At 43.2% G+C, this 16,257-nt stretch overlaps 1 protein-coding gene across 1 annotated transcript in view; it reads left to right on the top strand.

The window, feature by feature from the left end:
* Positions 1-2,319: 2,319 nt before the first annotated feature.
* LOC130607165 (chromodomain Y-like protein 2) overlaps positions 2,320-16,257 on the top strand; it is a 34,349-nt gene continuing 20,411 nt past the window's right edge. The window contains exons 1-2 of the mRNA XM_057424062.1: positions 2,320-3,190; positions 15,800-16,017. Of these exons, the coding sequence (XP_057280045.1) occupies positions 2,320-3,190; positions 15,800-16,017 (1,089 nt within the window). The remainder of the gene's footprint in view (positions 3,191-15,799; positions 16,018-16,257) is intronic.

The following is a 16,257-nucleotide window of genomic DNA, read 5'->3' on the forward strand; positions in this document are numbered from 1 at the left end:
TCTGTGTTTGCCACCAAGAAGAACTTTTAGTTCCACTGTGGGCTGCAACCCAGTAGGCATTGAGCGGTGGGAACATATGCCATGCCAGATCTTGATGTGAGGGATGGCCTCCTCTGTTATAAGAGAGTCATCCAGTAGGGAAGAAAACATAGTAAGACCCATAGGAGTACTGACTCATTGTACACTGACAAAATTATAGGAAGAAATTTATATACCATGGTCAAAACAAGAATCAGATTGGGACATTTGAAAGAGGAAATTATCTGGGACAGCAATGGCAGATAGATTTTTCTGAAAGGAGGCTATTAATATTTGTTGGTATTGACAGACAGTTTTTCAGGCTGGCCAGAAGCACTCCCTTGCAGGGTAAATAATGCAAAACAAGTGATTAAAGTGTTATTAAATAAAATAGTATCTCACTTTGGGGTTCCAGCGACCATTTCCTCTGACTGAAGTTCACATTTTAATGCAAAATTATTGCCAAAAAAATCAATAAGAAATTGGAAATTGATTGGCAATTACATGTTCCAGGCCAGTGGACAAATAGAAAAATGAATCATCTAATCAAACAAGAAATTGGTAAAATTTGTCAAGAAACTAAATTATATTGGTATCAAACATTACCATTGGCCTTATTAAGAATTAGAACAAAACCTTGATCAAAGGAAGGAGTTAGCCCATTTGAGATTATATGTGGAAGACCATACCCATCTCAGTTTAAAGGAAAAAGTTTTCATGAAGTAGGAGAAGGTTATCTCCGATAATTTTTGATAAATTTGGAAAAACAATTGGAAGGGATAAATAAAAGAATATTAGAAACAAGAGGTTTGGATCACCCAATACATCCCTTTAGACCTGGAGAAGGGGTTTACGTAAAAAAATTTACAGGTGAACCTCTTGAAAAAAAGTGTAGCGGACAGTACCAAGTGCTGCTAACAACGCTGCCAGGGCTACAGGCTGAGGAGCTGCAGGAACGGGACGTTAGGGTAAGACAGCGCGCTTTATAAAAGATAAGAGGTTATGGATCTAGAAGTAGCCTTAGAAATGTTAGAAGGCTTTTTAGAAAAGCAGGGGGTTGATAAAAGTTGCGTTAAAGCACTAGCGGGACTAGTGGCAACAGGGCGTACACAGGGGTGTTTTAGGAGCTCAGAGGATATATTTGAAGAGGAGGAGTGGCGTAAGCTAGGAGATTATTTGTGGGACAGGGTGATAGATGATGACAAAACAGCAAGGAAACTGATGAAACCTTGGCGTGAAATCATTAACAATATAAAACGTTATAAGATTGAAAAAGGTCTTGCGGCAGTCGCCTCGGCAAAACTGGAGCAGGGGGGGCCTTCCCCATCCTCCACAGCCGACTGTGGCCTCTCTACATTCTCTAGTAGCGCCACGCAGGCTCCGACAGGAGGAGGGGTGATGTTTAGTGGTACACGGATACCTCCAGAGCCATGCTGGCAAAAGGTGCCTGTGAGTAAACACTCAAAGGAGCCAAGACAAGAGACAGATAGTGATACGGAGGATAAAACGGAACCGGTCACGGAATCAGATTCTATTAGGAGGCGAGTGACAGGGACGAATTGGCAGAAGGTTATGGAAGATGCGATAACTGAGGAAGGAACAGGGATACTGTCAAGTTTAGCCTTCCCAGTAATGTTCAATATTAACGAACATGGGGATGTGCACGGGGAGCATAATCCAATTAGTTGGAAAATGTTATCACAATTAAGGCAGACAGTAAATGACGCTGGGCTGCATGGGGAGCCAACGAAGCAGTTCATGAATTATATATGGGGAAGCACGCTATTGTGTCCCGAAGACATTAAGGTAATAATGAGAATGATAATGACGCAGTCGCAGATTTTATTGTGGCAAGCACATTGGCAGCGACTCTGTGAAGCCTCAGTGCAGCAGCCCAGAGGAGATAATGATCCACTGAGGGGGGTCACTGTTGAACAGCTGATGGGGTCAGGACCCTTTATTACGGTTAGAGCACAGCTGGAGATGGGACCGGAGAGGTGCCTAGAAGCAATGAGAACGGCTAAGGCAGCCATAGAGTTAGTTAAAACGACACCCCCGTCCCCATCATATATGAATATTAAACAGGGAAGAGAGGAGCCTTTCTCTGCATTCGTAGACAGATTGACCAGTGCCATAGAACAATCAGATGTTCCCGACTGGATGCATGGGGCACTACTCAGGCAGTGTGTTTTACAGAATGCAAATTCATCAACAAGGAGTGTGCTAGTGACGTTGCCGGTTGATGCGACTATCGAGATGATGTTAGAAAGAATGAGCAGGGTGCCGGTAGGTGCGCAAGCGATGTTAGTAGAGGCGGTGAAAAATCTAGGGAAAGATTTCCTGCAAGCCCAACAGCAAGCCCTCGTAGCACAGCAGCAAGCGACACAACAAGTTTTTGCTGCGTTAGCTCCGCTGAGGCCTCCAGATAAAGGCGAGCAACGAAAGGGCTCTTCTGGCAGACGACACAATAAATGTTTTCGCTGTGGCCGTGACGGGCATATTCGGCGAGACTGTCGCGCAGGTCAAGTGTGGTGTGAAAACTGCAAGTCGAGCAACCATAATACCGCAGCCTGTTATCGCTCGGGAAACGGCCAGCAGAGCGCGTCGAGCCGCCGCGCCCAGACAACAGTAGCTGCTCCAGCGCTTCAAACTCCCGTGATGCAGCAACAAGGGCCACCGGACCCGCAAGGCCCTCCTGCCAGCTACAACGCTACCAGAGGGAGCCTCGGGCTGGACCTGGCAACAGCAGTAGATATTACCTTGATTGACAGCAAACCACAACGCGTCGCATCGCCAGTTTATGGTCCGCTCATCATCAACGGGCAAGCTGTTGGAGCACTATTGTTAGGGCGATCATCTACCGGACTCAAAGGACTAATGATTTTGCCGGGAGTCATCGATGCCGATTACCAGGGACGAATTGACATTGTGATGTACACCTTATTTCCGCCGCTCCATATCCCGGCGGGGAGCCGCGTTGCACAGCTAGTCCCAATAGCACAAGTCACAAAGGGCATGACGTCTCTTAGTAACCAAGAAAGAAATGATCAGGGGTTTGGATCTACAGGGGTAGCGGCTATGCTCACCCTCTCTATGAAAAAGAGGCCAATTGTGACTGCGCAACTATGTGCTCGGAATGAGACTGTGACCCTTGCATTACTTCTCGATACGGGTGCGGACTTGACTATCATAGACAGCAACTATTGGCCCCAGCGCTGGCCCCTCCGATCTTCCACCAGAGGAGTGGAAGGGGTTGGAGGCCATTCATCAGTTCAACAAAGTGTCGATAGAGTCCAGATATACATAGGTGGATGTCAAGCTAACACCTTTGTTACTGTAATGAAATTACCTGAGGGAGTGCAAGGACTCGTTGGTAGAGATGTGCTCGATCAGATGGGAGCAATTCTAACTACCGACCAAGGTCCAAATTTTGGCTGACGGCCACTGCACAATGGGCTTTCCCGATCCCGCTAAAATGGACTACCGATAACCCAGTATGGATCGAACAGTGGCCGTTAAAATTGGAAAGCCTGCAAGCTGCACATCACTTAGTGCAAGAACAGTTCAGTCAGGGACACCTAAAACTTTCTACGAGCCCTTGGAATACTCCAATTTTTGTGATCAGGAAAAAATCTGGGAAGTACCGTCTGTTACACGACCTCCGAGCTGTGGGGGCGCTACAGCCTGGTCTACCTAATCCTGCAATGCTGCCGGAATCTTGGCACCTTTTGGTGATTGATCTTTACCAAGGACGTTTTGCTTTTACCTTGCCAGCTTTAGCGCCTGCCATCAGCTGCCTCAAGGGATGAAGAACAGTCCCACCTTATGTCAGTTGTTTGTCGACAACGCTTTACAACCCATCAGGCAACTATGGAAGGGCGTCTTTATATATCATTATATGGATGATATTTTGTTTGCACAACAGCAGCCATTTGACCAACACCAATTACAGACCTTGCGACAAGTTAAACTCCAAAGGCCTGGTCATAGCAGAAGAAAAAATCCAACAGAAAGCGCCGTGGCTTTATCTTGGCTGGAAGATTACGGACTCTCAAATACGTCCTCAAAAGATACAACTTAGGACGGAAATAAAAACCCTCAACGATGCGCAGAAATTGTTAGGAGATATCCAGTGGATTCGCCCGGTAGTTGGCATTCCCACCCATCAGCTTGAGGTTCTTCGTCCGCTACTCAAAGGCACGGATCCTGCTGCCAAGGACCCAAGTGGATTCCGGCCAAGTGGACCCGCGCGGTTCACCTGAATGAACAGCCCGGAAGCGAGGCGACGTCGTCGTCTGCAGAGTGTACTACGACCGCTGTTGGAACCGATTGAGAGACACTTTGGGGTCTGGTTATCATATAGAACGGAAGAAGAAGCAGAAACATGCCTAAGCTGGGAACTCAACTCCCTTTGTGATAAGTTTGCTCTGCCGCGATATTGTTTTGCTTGCTTGAAAGAAACGCATCTTGCCTGGGTAAAAATCAACTGTGGGAAGTGTCATAAAAGGTGGTGGGTCTCTCAACATCAGTTGAGGCTACTTAATTGTTGCATAGATTGTAGTTGGGAATTGCAGCACAGTAACGATAACACTCCCCTTAGAGCATTTTTTGTGGAAACTGGAGCTCTCTTTTTATCGGCCTACCCAATAATTGAGAACAGAGAGGATCTAAATTTACGATACCTGAAGTGGCGGGTACAACAACAGCTTAATTGTCTTCAGGCCGCAGCCGCCACCACAATCTTAGATTCAAAGTGTGGTCAAAATGTGGGCATCCCCACCATGTGGCAAATTAGGCCTAGTGATTGGGATCGCACTTGTCGCCGCTTCCGTCCCGGTTGTGGAAGCCCGGGGGACGGAAGCTGGCCCGGAGCATCTCCACAGGCCTAACATGTGGGTAACTTGGGCAAAAGAAACCAACACTTCTAGTTTTTGTATGTCCTTAACAGCTGTGTCCGACCCATTTCGCACTTGTCTAATTGGTATACCCTTTTTAGAGCCTGAAAAATTTGTGGGGTATGTAAGCAACGTCTCCTTAACCAATCTAACTATATTAAGACAGGAAGGAAAAAGGGCTAATGACGCTGATGACTGGTGTCACGGAAATCAGACAGCCTGCCGACAGCCCGGGGCTAATCGACAGGTCTGGTGTGGAGGCTGCACCCTTGGTAATATTGCAAATCGAACCTTGGCTTGGATGTCTGTCCGGCTAATCGAACATCTAAATAAGCCCTTACCATGGGACCCACAAGAATTGCATTTAGCAGGATCTGTAAACAAAACCAGAGATGGCTTGTGCTTTGGCTTTAGTGCTAAGATAACCGACACCCCAATAGGTAAAGTTAGATGTAACTCTACCACGACGGGCACAATATGTGAGCCACTTAAGGCATGGACAGATGTGTCTGGATCAGGTGTCTATGGGATACAAAATGCCTCTGACGCCCAAGCATGGTGTGGAGGGGCTGTGGGATTAGAAGAAAGTTACCGATATGAACTTTTCCCAGACAGGTCATTAGCCCTGCCTAAAGGAATCTTTTTGATCTGTGGTGATCGCGCTTGGCAAGGCATCCCGCGATTCCCACTTGGAGGGCCATGTTATTTGGGAAGGCTTGGCCTCTTAGCGCCTTCAATGGAACAAATCAAGGCAAAAAATAGCACTCGAAGCAAGCGCAGTGTGAACGCTCTGTCAGACACCTGTCAGGATTCAGTAACCTTGATAGGGAAGACAGAAAATTTGTTTGCCAGTATATTTTGTCCTGGCTGCTCGGCAGCAATTGCTAATGCTAACCTACAAAAATTGGCATGCTGGGCTGCCAAGCAAGCTAACCTCACTTCTGAAATTTTAACCGATTTGATGAAGGATGTTAGTAGCAATCGCAAGGCTATATTACAGAATCGCGCCGCTATAGATTTTTTATTGTTAGCACATGGACATGGGTGTGAGGATTTTGATGGAATGTGTTGTTTTAATCTATCTGACCATTCGGAGTCTATCCACGCGAGGATCCGAACCTTGCAACAACGAGTACAATTGCTACAGGAAGATAATGGATTTTTTGGAATCAACCTTGGCAATTGGGGTATAACGGGGTGGCTGAAAGGATTATTAATCGAAGGCATACGCTTTTTAATCATAATTAGCTTAATAGGAATTTGTATTTGTATAGCTTTTAAGTGTATCAAAAGGGGGCTCATGAAGGCATCTGATCAGATTTTGATAGCCCAAAAAGAAAAAGGGGGAATTGTTGAAGAATGGCTTAGAAAGAAAGGGCACAGTGGGTCTAGTGACCCTCTGTATCGAGAAAGTCAGTTTTGATGATTGCGGCCTAGTCTGGTTCAGCGGCCTTGACATCTCTACTGCTACGAGATTGACGTGGCAGTGGAAAAGTACCGACCGCTAATAACCCTAGGTCAAGTTCGGTTGAGGACAAGTATGATAAACAACTTTGAGGAAGTGCCCTCTCAGGAATAAGGATGTTAGCCTGCCGTTAAACCGCAAGTAAACCGCAAGTAGGAGAAGTATATTAATGTAACCTTTAGGCTTGCAGCCTATCAGCAACTGACTAGTAGGCATAAATCATTGTAAGAGTATAAAAGATGGCAAGTTGAATCAATAAACGAAGTCTGCTTATCACTCATATTGAGTCTGATTGCATTCTTCCTCCGCCGATGAAAGATGACACTGCTTGCGGGTCTGGGACTCTGACTCAATAACCACCCGACTTCATGGAGATTTGAGGAAATTTGGGAAAAATTAACATCATGGGCACCCAATCTCTCCTGGTTGAGACAGTTGTTTTTAACTGTACTGGTAATAATAGGAATGGTTTTGATTACATGTATAATGGTCCAATGCTCCTTTTGGTGTTGCAAACGATCCATGATGAACTATGAAGAATGGAAGAGAAACAAAATTAAGTATCAAATAGAAAAAGAAAAATACTTGAGGAAACTTTTAATAAGAATGAAATAACTCAGTTGCAAAAGAATTTGCAATAGGACAAGAAAAGGGGGGATTGAAGAATGGGGTTGATTGAAAAATGGGGTTGATTGAAGAATGGGGTTGTAAATGAGTAACTTCAAGGACATTAGGCTTTGTTAGCAACTATAGAGATAAGGAAATGGCTAAGATAAGCATTGCACCAGAACTGGCCAGAACCTGCCTGGGGGTTACTGATACCAAAACCATCCTAAAACAAAATGATGAAGGCGTGGTACAATGTTTTATGATGTAATGTATAAGTAACTCAATGAATATGTATGTAATCTAGTGAATATGGATGTTTAGGGAGAATATAATCACAGCCCGGTTGATGCTCGGGAGAGACATGCTAGGAGGAGCATGTGTCTCCTGGTGATGCAATAAAGAATACCTGCTTGTCAACTTAAAATTTGTTTGCAAGTTCCGGGAGATTTCTCCAAATCACAGGAGACTCAGTTTGGGGGAATAAAATGGAAAGATTGCATGTTGCCAGATCTCCACAGATGTGATCAACAACATAACAGCAATGTCTCCAACAAATAATAAGAAAGAAACACAAGCTTTCTTAGGTGTTGTGGGGTTCTGGAGAATGCACACCCCAAATTACAGTCTGATTGTAAACCCTCTCTATTATGTGACCTGGAAGAAGAATGATTTCAAATGGAGCCCCGAGCAACAGTAAGCCTTTGAAAAAATTAAATGAGATAGTTCATGCAGAAGCTCTTGGACCAGTCTGGACTGGACAAGATGTGAAAGATGTGCTTTACACTACAGCCGGGGAGAATGGTCCTACCTGGAGCCTCCGGCAGAAAGCTCCAGGGGAGACTCGAGGTTGACCCCTTGGCTTTTGGAATCAGGGATGCAGAGGATCTGAGGCCAGCTATACCCCAACTGAGAAACAGATAATAGAAGCCTATGAAGGGGTTTGAGCTGCTTCGGAAGTGATTGGCACTGAAGCACAGCTCCTTCTGGCACCCCGGTTGCCCGTGCTGGGCTGGATGTTCAAAGGCAGGGTCTCCTCTACACATCATGCAACTGATGCTACATGGAGTAAATGGGCTGCACTAATTACACAACGAACTCGAATAGGAAATCTCAGTCGTCCAGGCATTCTAGAAGTCATGATGGACTGGCCAGAGGGCAAAGATTTTGGAATGTCACCAGAGGAGGAGGTGGTGCACGCTGAAGAGGCCCCACCATATAATAAACTGTCAGAAAGCGAAAAGCAATATGCCTTGTTTTCTGATGTGTCCTGCTGTATTGTAGGAAAGCATTGGAGATGTAAGGCAGCTGTATGGAGTCCTGGACGACAAGTTGCAGAAACTGCTGACGGAGAGGGTGAATCGAGTCAGTTTGCCGAGGTGAAAGCCATCCAGCCCTGGACATTGCTGAACAAGAAAAGTGGCCAGTACTTTACCTCTATACTGACTCATGGATGGTGGCAAATGCCCTGTGGGGGTGGTTGCAGCAATGGAAGCAGAGCCACTGGCAACGCAGAAGTAAACCCATCTGGGCTACTGCGCTGTGGTATGTTATTGCTGCCATGGAAGCAACCATGGATGGCTGGAAAAATATGCTGTGCCCCATGCCATTGCCCAGAACACTATCCTGGGCCTTGAGAAGCAAGTCTTGTGGCGACACAGCACCCCAGAGAGAACTGAGTCAGATAATGGGACTCATTTCAAGAACAACCTCATAGAAACTGCCCAAAGAGCATGGCATTGAGTGGGTATATCACATAGTACAGCGAAACAAGAACCTTAGCCCAAGGCCCCCAGCTGATAATCACTAAAATGGCAAATAGTGGCTGTAAGTAAGGTAAGACGTGCTGAAACTCTGAGATCAACAGCAACAACTTTGAGAACCAATAAATCAGCACTGTGATGAGTGACTATTAATCCAAAACCAATAAATGCTTATCACAAATATGATGAGACACACTCTGGTCAGATCTGTCGTTATCTCAACCCTTCGTGCCCCACATTGTGTGCCACAGGGAACTGTCATGGTTTAAGCCCAGCCAGAAACACAGAACCACGCAGACGCTTGCTCACTCCCCACCCCTCATTCATCCCCCTGCTCCCAGTGGGATGGGGAGGAGAATCAAAAGAATGTAACTCCCACGGGTTGAGATAAGTACAGTCAAGTAACTAAGGTATAACACAAAACTACTACTGCTACCACCAGTAATAATAATGATAAGAGAAATAACAAAGGAAGAGAATACAACTGCTCACCACCTGCCGATTGATACACATCCTGACCCGAGCTGTGATCTAGCCCTTCCAGGTAACTACTCCCAGTTTACATACTGGGCGTGACATGCTATGGTATGGTATGGGTGTCCTGTCCCCGCTTCCTCCAGGCTTCCCCTCCTCCCTGGCATAGCATGAGACTGAGAAAGTCCTTGGTCAGAGTAAACATTACTTAGCAAGAACTGAAAACATCAGTGTTATCATCATTGTTCCTGGGCTGAGAGTCAAAACCACAGCACTGCGCCAGCTACTCAGGAGAAAAATGACTGCCACTGCTGAACCCAGGGCACCTATCACTACAGTCCCTAATGAAGAGTCCCTCCCCAGCACTCTTATAGGCTCCCTTCAGATACTGAAAGGCTGCTATGAGCTCTCCACACAGCATTCTCTTCTCCATGCTGAAGAGCCCCAACTTTCTCATCCTGTCTTCATATGGAATCTGCTCCGGTACCCTGATCATCCTCCTGGCACTCCTCTGGACTTGTTCCAACAGTTCCATGTCCTTTTTATGTTGAGGACACCATAACTGGACACTACTGCAGGTGAGGTCTCACGAGAGCAGAGTAGAGGGGCAGGATCACCTCCTTCAGCCTGCTGGTCACGCTCCTTTTGATGCAGCCCAGTATATGGTTGGCTTTCTGGGCTGCAAGCACACGCCGCCAGCCCATGTTCATTTTCTCATCAACCAACATCCCCAAGTCCTTCTCCACAGGGCTGCTCTGAATCTCTTCTCTGCCCAGGCTGTAGCTGTGCCTGGGATTGCTCTGACCCAGGTGTAGGACCTTTCACTTGGCTTGGTTAAACTTCATAAGGTTGGCATCAGCTCACCTCAGAAGCGTGTCAGGGTCCCTCTGGATGGCATCCCTTCCCTCCAGCGTATCAACCAAACCACACAGCTTGGTGTCATTGGCAAACTTGCTGAGGGCGCACTCAATCCCTCTGTCCATGTCAGTGTCAAAGACGTTGAACAAGACCGGTCCCAACACTGATCCCTGAGGGACACCACTCGTTACTGGTCTCCAGCTGGACACTGAGCCATTGACCACAACTCTTTCCATGCGGCCATCCAGCTAAATTTTTATCCACCGAGTGGTCCATCTATCAAATTGATGTCTCTCCAATTTAGAGAATAGGATGTCGTGCGGGACAATGTTGAACGCTTTGCACAAGTCCAGGTAGATGACATCAACTGCTCTGCCCCTGTCCATCAGTTCTGTAGCCCCATCATAGAAGGCCACCAAATTGGTGAGGTAGGATTTCCCCTTAGTGAAGCCATGCTGTCTGTCATCAAGCACCTTGTTGTTTTTCATGTGCCTTAGCATGCCTTCCAGGAGAATCTGCTCCAAGATTTTGCTGTTTATCCCCAGAAGCGTTCATGAATGGCATCCACCAGCCCTTGTTTGAATAATATCCGTAAGAGAGCTCTATTTCAGTAGAAAGCTGCTTTGCCTAAGCAGCCAGGTATTCAGCCATGCACAGAAGGCTCCTGTCCTAACAGCTGATGTGTGTAACTCCTTTAAAACATTTCTTTATAATGGCTTTTGCATTCCCCAAATCCATCACATCTGTTCTGTATTTGCTGTCCTTTCTCCCTTCCATTCTGACCTCCCTGTAGGCAAAAGCAAGAGATCTTTAAATCCCTACCTGGTTCTCATCTGAAAAACCCGTACTCAGCAGCACTCCCAAGGTCAGAGGTCTCTCTAGTTCTGCTTTGTGATACCCAGCACATTCATAGTGGGGAAAACTACAAAGAGGAAAGATGAGACTGCCAAATGAAGAGCAGACAGAAACTGGTGAAGAAGGGTCAAAATAAAAATACCAGCTATTAGAAAAGACTAATATTGCCCTTCAAACTTAAGAGAAGTAACATTTCCTGATACAGGATTTTGCATCATTTGAAATGTCAAATTTAAGACACTTGCACTACTCTTCAACAAGTCCAATAATTTACTGAACTCCCTGGGAGTGTGAATACTGAGCATAGAAAACGCCTCTGTGATTCTGCCACGTGTCCTGTTAGTATCACAAACTCATTTTCATCAGGATAGATGTCACACTAGAACTGGTCTGAAATTTTATAAATGACAAATGAAGAAAGTTTTAGGGGAAAAATGCCAGTTTGTTGAACAACAGAAGGTTTGTTCCAAACATCTTGAGTTTCAAAACTTTCTTCAAATCTCAGCCAAGGTCCCAAGTCTTTGTCCCTTGAGAGCAGGAGCAGTGTGGCAGTCTGCTTGTCAGGACTCCCACGTCTAGCTCTGAGGCAGCCAGCTATGCCAGAGGTTTCAGACATTCTGCCACAGTGCCTGGAAGTGAAATGCCTGGCATGAACCATTAATGCTCACAAGGCTCCCAAACACTATATGTAGAACAAACAGGGAGCCTGGAGGAACTGGGTTTGGGTACCAGAAGCTGTGGCTCCTGGTCAGCCCTGTGCAGAATCTGAGGAAGTAGACATTTTTGTCAGCTTTGAGATTGCCTATATGGAGCCCAAGCAAATGTCAGATGTGCTTCACAGCTAAGTGCAGGAATGCACAGAAAATGTATACAGAAATTTTTAGTTAGTCTTGAGATGAAGCCTTGTCCTAGGTTCAGCTGTAACAGTTATTTTTCTCCTTCCTAGTAGCTGGTGCAGTGCTGTGTTTTGCCTTTAGTCTGAGAATAATGCTAATAACACACCTATGTTTTAGTTGTTGCTAAGTGATGCTAAGAAGACTGCCTCAGGGGTAGAAACACAGCCCTACCATCTGCCATGGACTGATCCAGACTGCACTGAAACAGGGGCAAGTTCCAGAACACCTGCAATACATTGATGGCATTATTGTGTGGGGTGATACAGCAGAAGATGTTTTTGAGAAAGGGAAAGTAATCCAAATCCCTCTGAAGGCCGGTTTTGCCATTAAGCAGAGTAAGGTCAAGGGACCTGCACAGGCGATTCAATTTTTGGGAATAAAATGGCAAGATGGACATCACCAGATCCCGACAGATGTGATCAACAGCAATGTCTCCACCAACTAATAAGAAAGAAACACAAGCTTTCTTAGGTGTTGTGAGGTTCTGGAGAATGCGCATCCTAAATTAAAACGCAGAACTGTTATTCACTAAATCCCTTAATAGCAGAACTAGGGACCACTCACTGAAACTGGTAGAACATTGGATAAAAGCACAGATGAAAGAAAATTCTTCGATGTGTAGCGGCTACACAACTTCTCAAACTCGGACCACAGGAAGCTGTGGAAACAGACAGTGTCAACAGTCTCAGAAGGGGATTAGAGAAATCCATTAAAAATTCCATGAGAAAATACTGAAGGAAACAGGAAGGATGAATCCTCTCCTATTACTGTACAACACTTAGGGATGATACTAGGGGAAAGGACTGAAGAAAGTGGCCAAGCTTGCATTTTCTCCATAAGTAGCATCCTTTACCGCCTTCTTGGAGAAGGATTACTAGATGCACCAGGGGTCTGGGAGTATCTTATGTTCCTTTAAAAAGTATTGAAACTTCTTCTAAATATCTTTGTTGGTTTAGGTATTCCACAAGTTCTACTGCTGATTAAAAACAAGATAATAATTAGATTAAAATCCCATTAAATGAAGGAATATTTTAACCCATTCTGTTTTCTTTTTTGTGCTTAGTCTGAGTGTCAAATACTCACTACTAAGCCAGTGAACCACACTTAGAGATACCTAAAGCTTCCTTTCAGATGCAGTATAGATTGTGTTGAGAACATCTCTTTTTTCCTATGTCACACTCATTTTTCATTTTGACATATTAAGGTACTGTCACCCTTGTGCACATTAAGCAGGTGCTAAGTATTAACCCTCATGCAGAGAAAATCGGAATGCTTTAGTGGCTCTAGAGCAAACCTTCAGGAGCTCCATCACATTCACACACAGACATGCTCAATAAGCCTGGTTTCACGAGTGTTATCTTTAGATTTTGCTGATCATTTTCTCCAGTTTGTCAGATTAAACAAGATTACAGGGTTGCATTGTGTACACCGAAACAACAATTTGCTCACTATATGTTGATCTGTTAATCATTCATTCTTGGAAATGTCACTTTTTCCATTTAAGTTTCTCTCATATTTAATTTAGATCTTTCTTATGGTTAAATTTCTGTCAGCTAGAATGCAGGTAGTTAAAATACTGTGATAAGATCTATAGTTTCTTACATCATATATTAATTTACAAACTGAATATAGTTCTCAAACAAAGAAGAATACAACAAAAATTAAAATTGTTCCTGTAAGGCCTTTTTTTGAGTTGGATTATCTGTGAGAATTAATCTTTTACTGTTTTCTCTTCCCAACAGTATTTAAAATAAATGTGGCATAATCTTCAACACTAAGTAGATAATCAGTACAGTTGGTCTGACACATCTTCCATTCAGTGTTCATGTGTGCCTTTGAATTTGTAAGTTCTTTAAACTTTTGGGGGAGATTTAACTCTCTAACTACATGTAAGTAGCTTATTAGCAATACGCAACACAGCAACACAGGGTCAAGCAACACAGTAAGTATTGAATAGATAAAAGTGAAATATGTAAAATTCTGCCTCAGTAAGATAATTACTTTCAGTATATTATTCCCAATTATATTAGTTTTCTATTATTAATTTCACAAGTTCATTTTTGTTTGTAAGAATACTTGTCAAAATAGATGCAGTAGCAAAACCTTATCAAAAAGAAACATGCCATAAGAAATTATTCATAATTTTAAAAATTCAAGTACATGGTGATTTCTACACTTGTAGATAACTGAAAACAAATTTCAAATTCTGCTGGCTTCAAATGATATTTTTTTTCAAATTGATGATCTGATGTCATTTGTCAGTGTTTGCATTGCACCAGTTGTATCCTCTATTCACTGTAGTACAGGCGATACTTTAGATGGTGTCTCTTTATTTAACAATGAAAAAGAGCTTTATGATTGACTGAAATAACAGACTTTTTAACAAACATGCGTTTCTGTCTGTAAATACATGTGTACACACATGCACATGTTATATGATGAGGCCAAATGATGCACCAGTCAAATACTATTAACCACACTATGTATTTTATCATCACATATCGTAACTGCAGTGTATATACAGGCATTTCACACACTGTGAGCAATTCCACAGGCCATTGCCAACTGAAAGGTATGAGACACTTCAGGTACCTATGTAAACATCAAGTTTAGCTAATCTAAAATGAGGGTAAGTGATTTTGGTTTGGAGAGTCACCTGTTATGAATTCACCATTCATTCCTATTCCAGAAGAGATTTTTTACTTGGAAACTGGTCATTTAAACAATAAAATTTAAATCTATGTTCTAATATTCGTGTCATCTGCCCTTTAAAAATTCTTGGTTATTTGATACCAGAAGCTGGAACAGGTCAGCTTTGTCAGGAGTAAAAAACAGAACAAACAAAGGTGTTTCTTAAAAACAGCATATTGTGGACTTATATCTATTTAAACAACAGATTTGGAGAATGTGCTGGTTTTGGCTAGGATAGAGTTAATTTTCTTCATCGAAACTATTTTAATGACCATAGTGACTTTAAACTCTTCCTCAACGACCTGCCTCTGCTTTATTTTTCATGGCAATATCGTGAAACACCTGTAATTAGAAAAAGAGCATTGCATAAAAATCTTGTAAAGATATTTTTCAACACTCCATCTCAGCATTGTTACCAATCATTATATATTGCCTATTACTGAGGAACTGTAAATGTAAGCAAAGTAATAGTTTACAGCTCGTACACAGCATAATTCAGAATAAATTCTCTTTTATTCTCATTCATTTTTAAGGAGGGACTGTACCTTCCTTGTCATAGTTCCCTTTTTTCCATACTGCTGGGTACCTTCCAAAAATGGCATCAGCACTAATATTTTATATGTACAAAGTCCAATATCATACCCATTAGTCAAAAGTCAGTAACTACTTTTAACTGTAAATGTAATGAGCAGAAGCTTGGGGTGAGGGCAGAGGATGGCCAACTGCTGCTTCTAACACTACCCACAAGGGTAAGTGGAAGAGAATGCCAGTTGTGTCAGCTTAGTAGGAAGTCCCCTAACTTACTGACATGTGGAGATGTGCCATAACTTTGTATTCAGGTTGTCACTTGAAACTGATAATGACATTTTGGTCACCATAAAAGGAAGATGTACCTTTGAAAGATGGTATTTGGACTAAACCTGTCAAGTTTGTCCAAAGCTGATTGCCCCAAATTCATATGAAAGTTTATGATACAATTGCTTTTTAAAGCAATTTTCCAAAGCAGAGCTGAATCCCATTAACAGTACCAGGCCTACATGCTATACAGTTCACTGGATCTAGAGGTTGTCTGATGAGAGAACAAAAAGTACTGTATATTGGAATATAGTAAGAATGGCTTGAGGCCATATTTGACTAGCCAGGCACATTTTTTATTTATCAAATTTATCATGTAGAGGCTATTGTAAATACTGAGCTGTGTTTAAGCCAATAGAAAGTATCACTCAATTTTTTTGAAGATTGAGACATAATTGTGCTTTGATTCTTTCTGTCTGAAAGGTTCTTCTCTGGCCAATGGAAGCTTGAATCTGCACAGCACTGTGAAAAGGAAACTAGAGAGGGAGAAAGATTATGTCTTCGATAAGAGACTAAGGTACAGCGTGCGTCAAAACGAAAGTAACTGCCGGTTCAGGGACATTGTAGTCCGGAAAGAAGATGGTTTCACACATATTTTGCTGTCGAGTCAGACTTCAGATAACAATGCACTGACCCCAGAGGTAAGCATGTAGACATAAAAGCCAAAGAAAGTCATCCTAATGTGTGGGTTATCTTGAAAACATTGCACTTGAACTGGATTTTATGTATTTTTCCCCTAATTAATTCTCTTAAGAAATACAGAGTTCAGATATGTCTAACTTTTTCACGCTTGGGATTCCAATCTAAAAGATTGCAAAGGAAATAAATTTTTAATTTATCTGTCTGAAACCAAAAATCAGAAGAAAGGAATGGCAGAATTA

Source organism: Pezoporus wallicus, unplaced genomic scaffold (genome assembly GCF_028554395.1).
Source record: "Pezoporus wallicus isolate ANWC-B61680 ecotype Strahan unplaced genomic scaffold, APGP_CSIRO_Pwel_v1 contig_7036, whole genome shotgun sequence".
NCBI classification, from domain to species: domain Eukaryota; kingdom Metazoa; phylum Chordata; class Aves; order Psittaciformes; family Psittacidae; genus Pezoporus; species Pezoporus wallicus.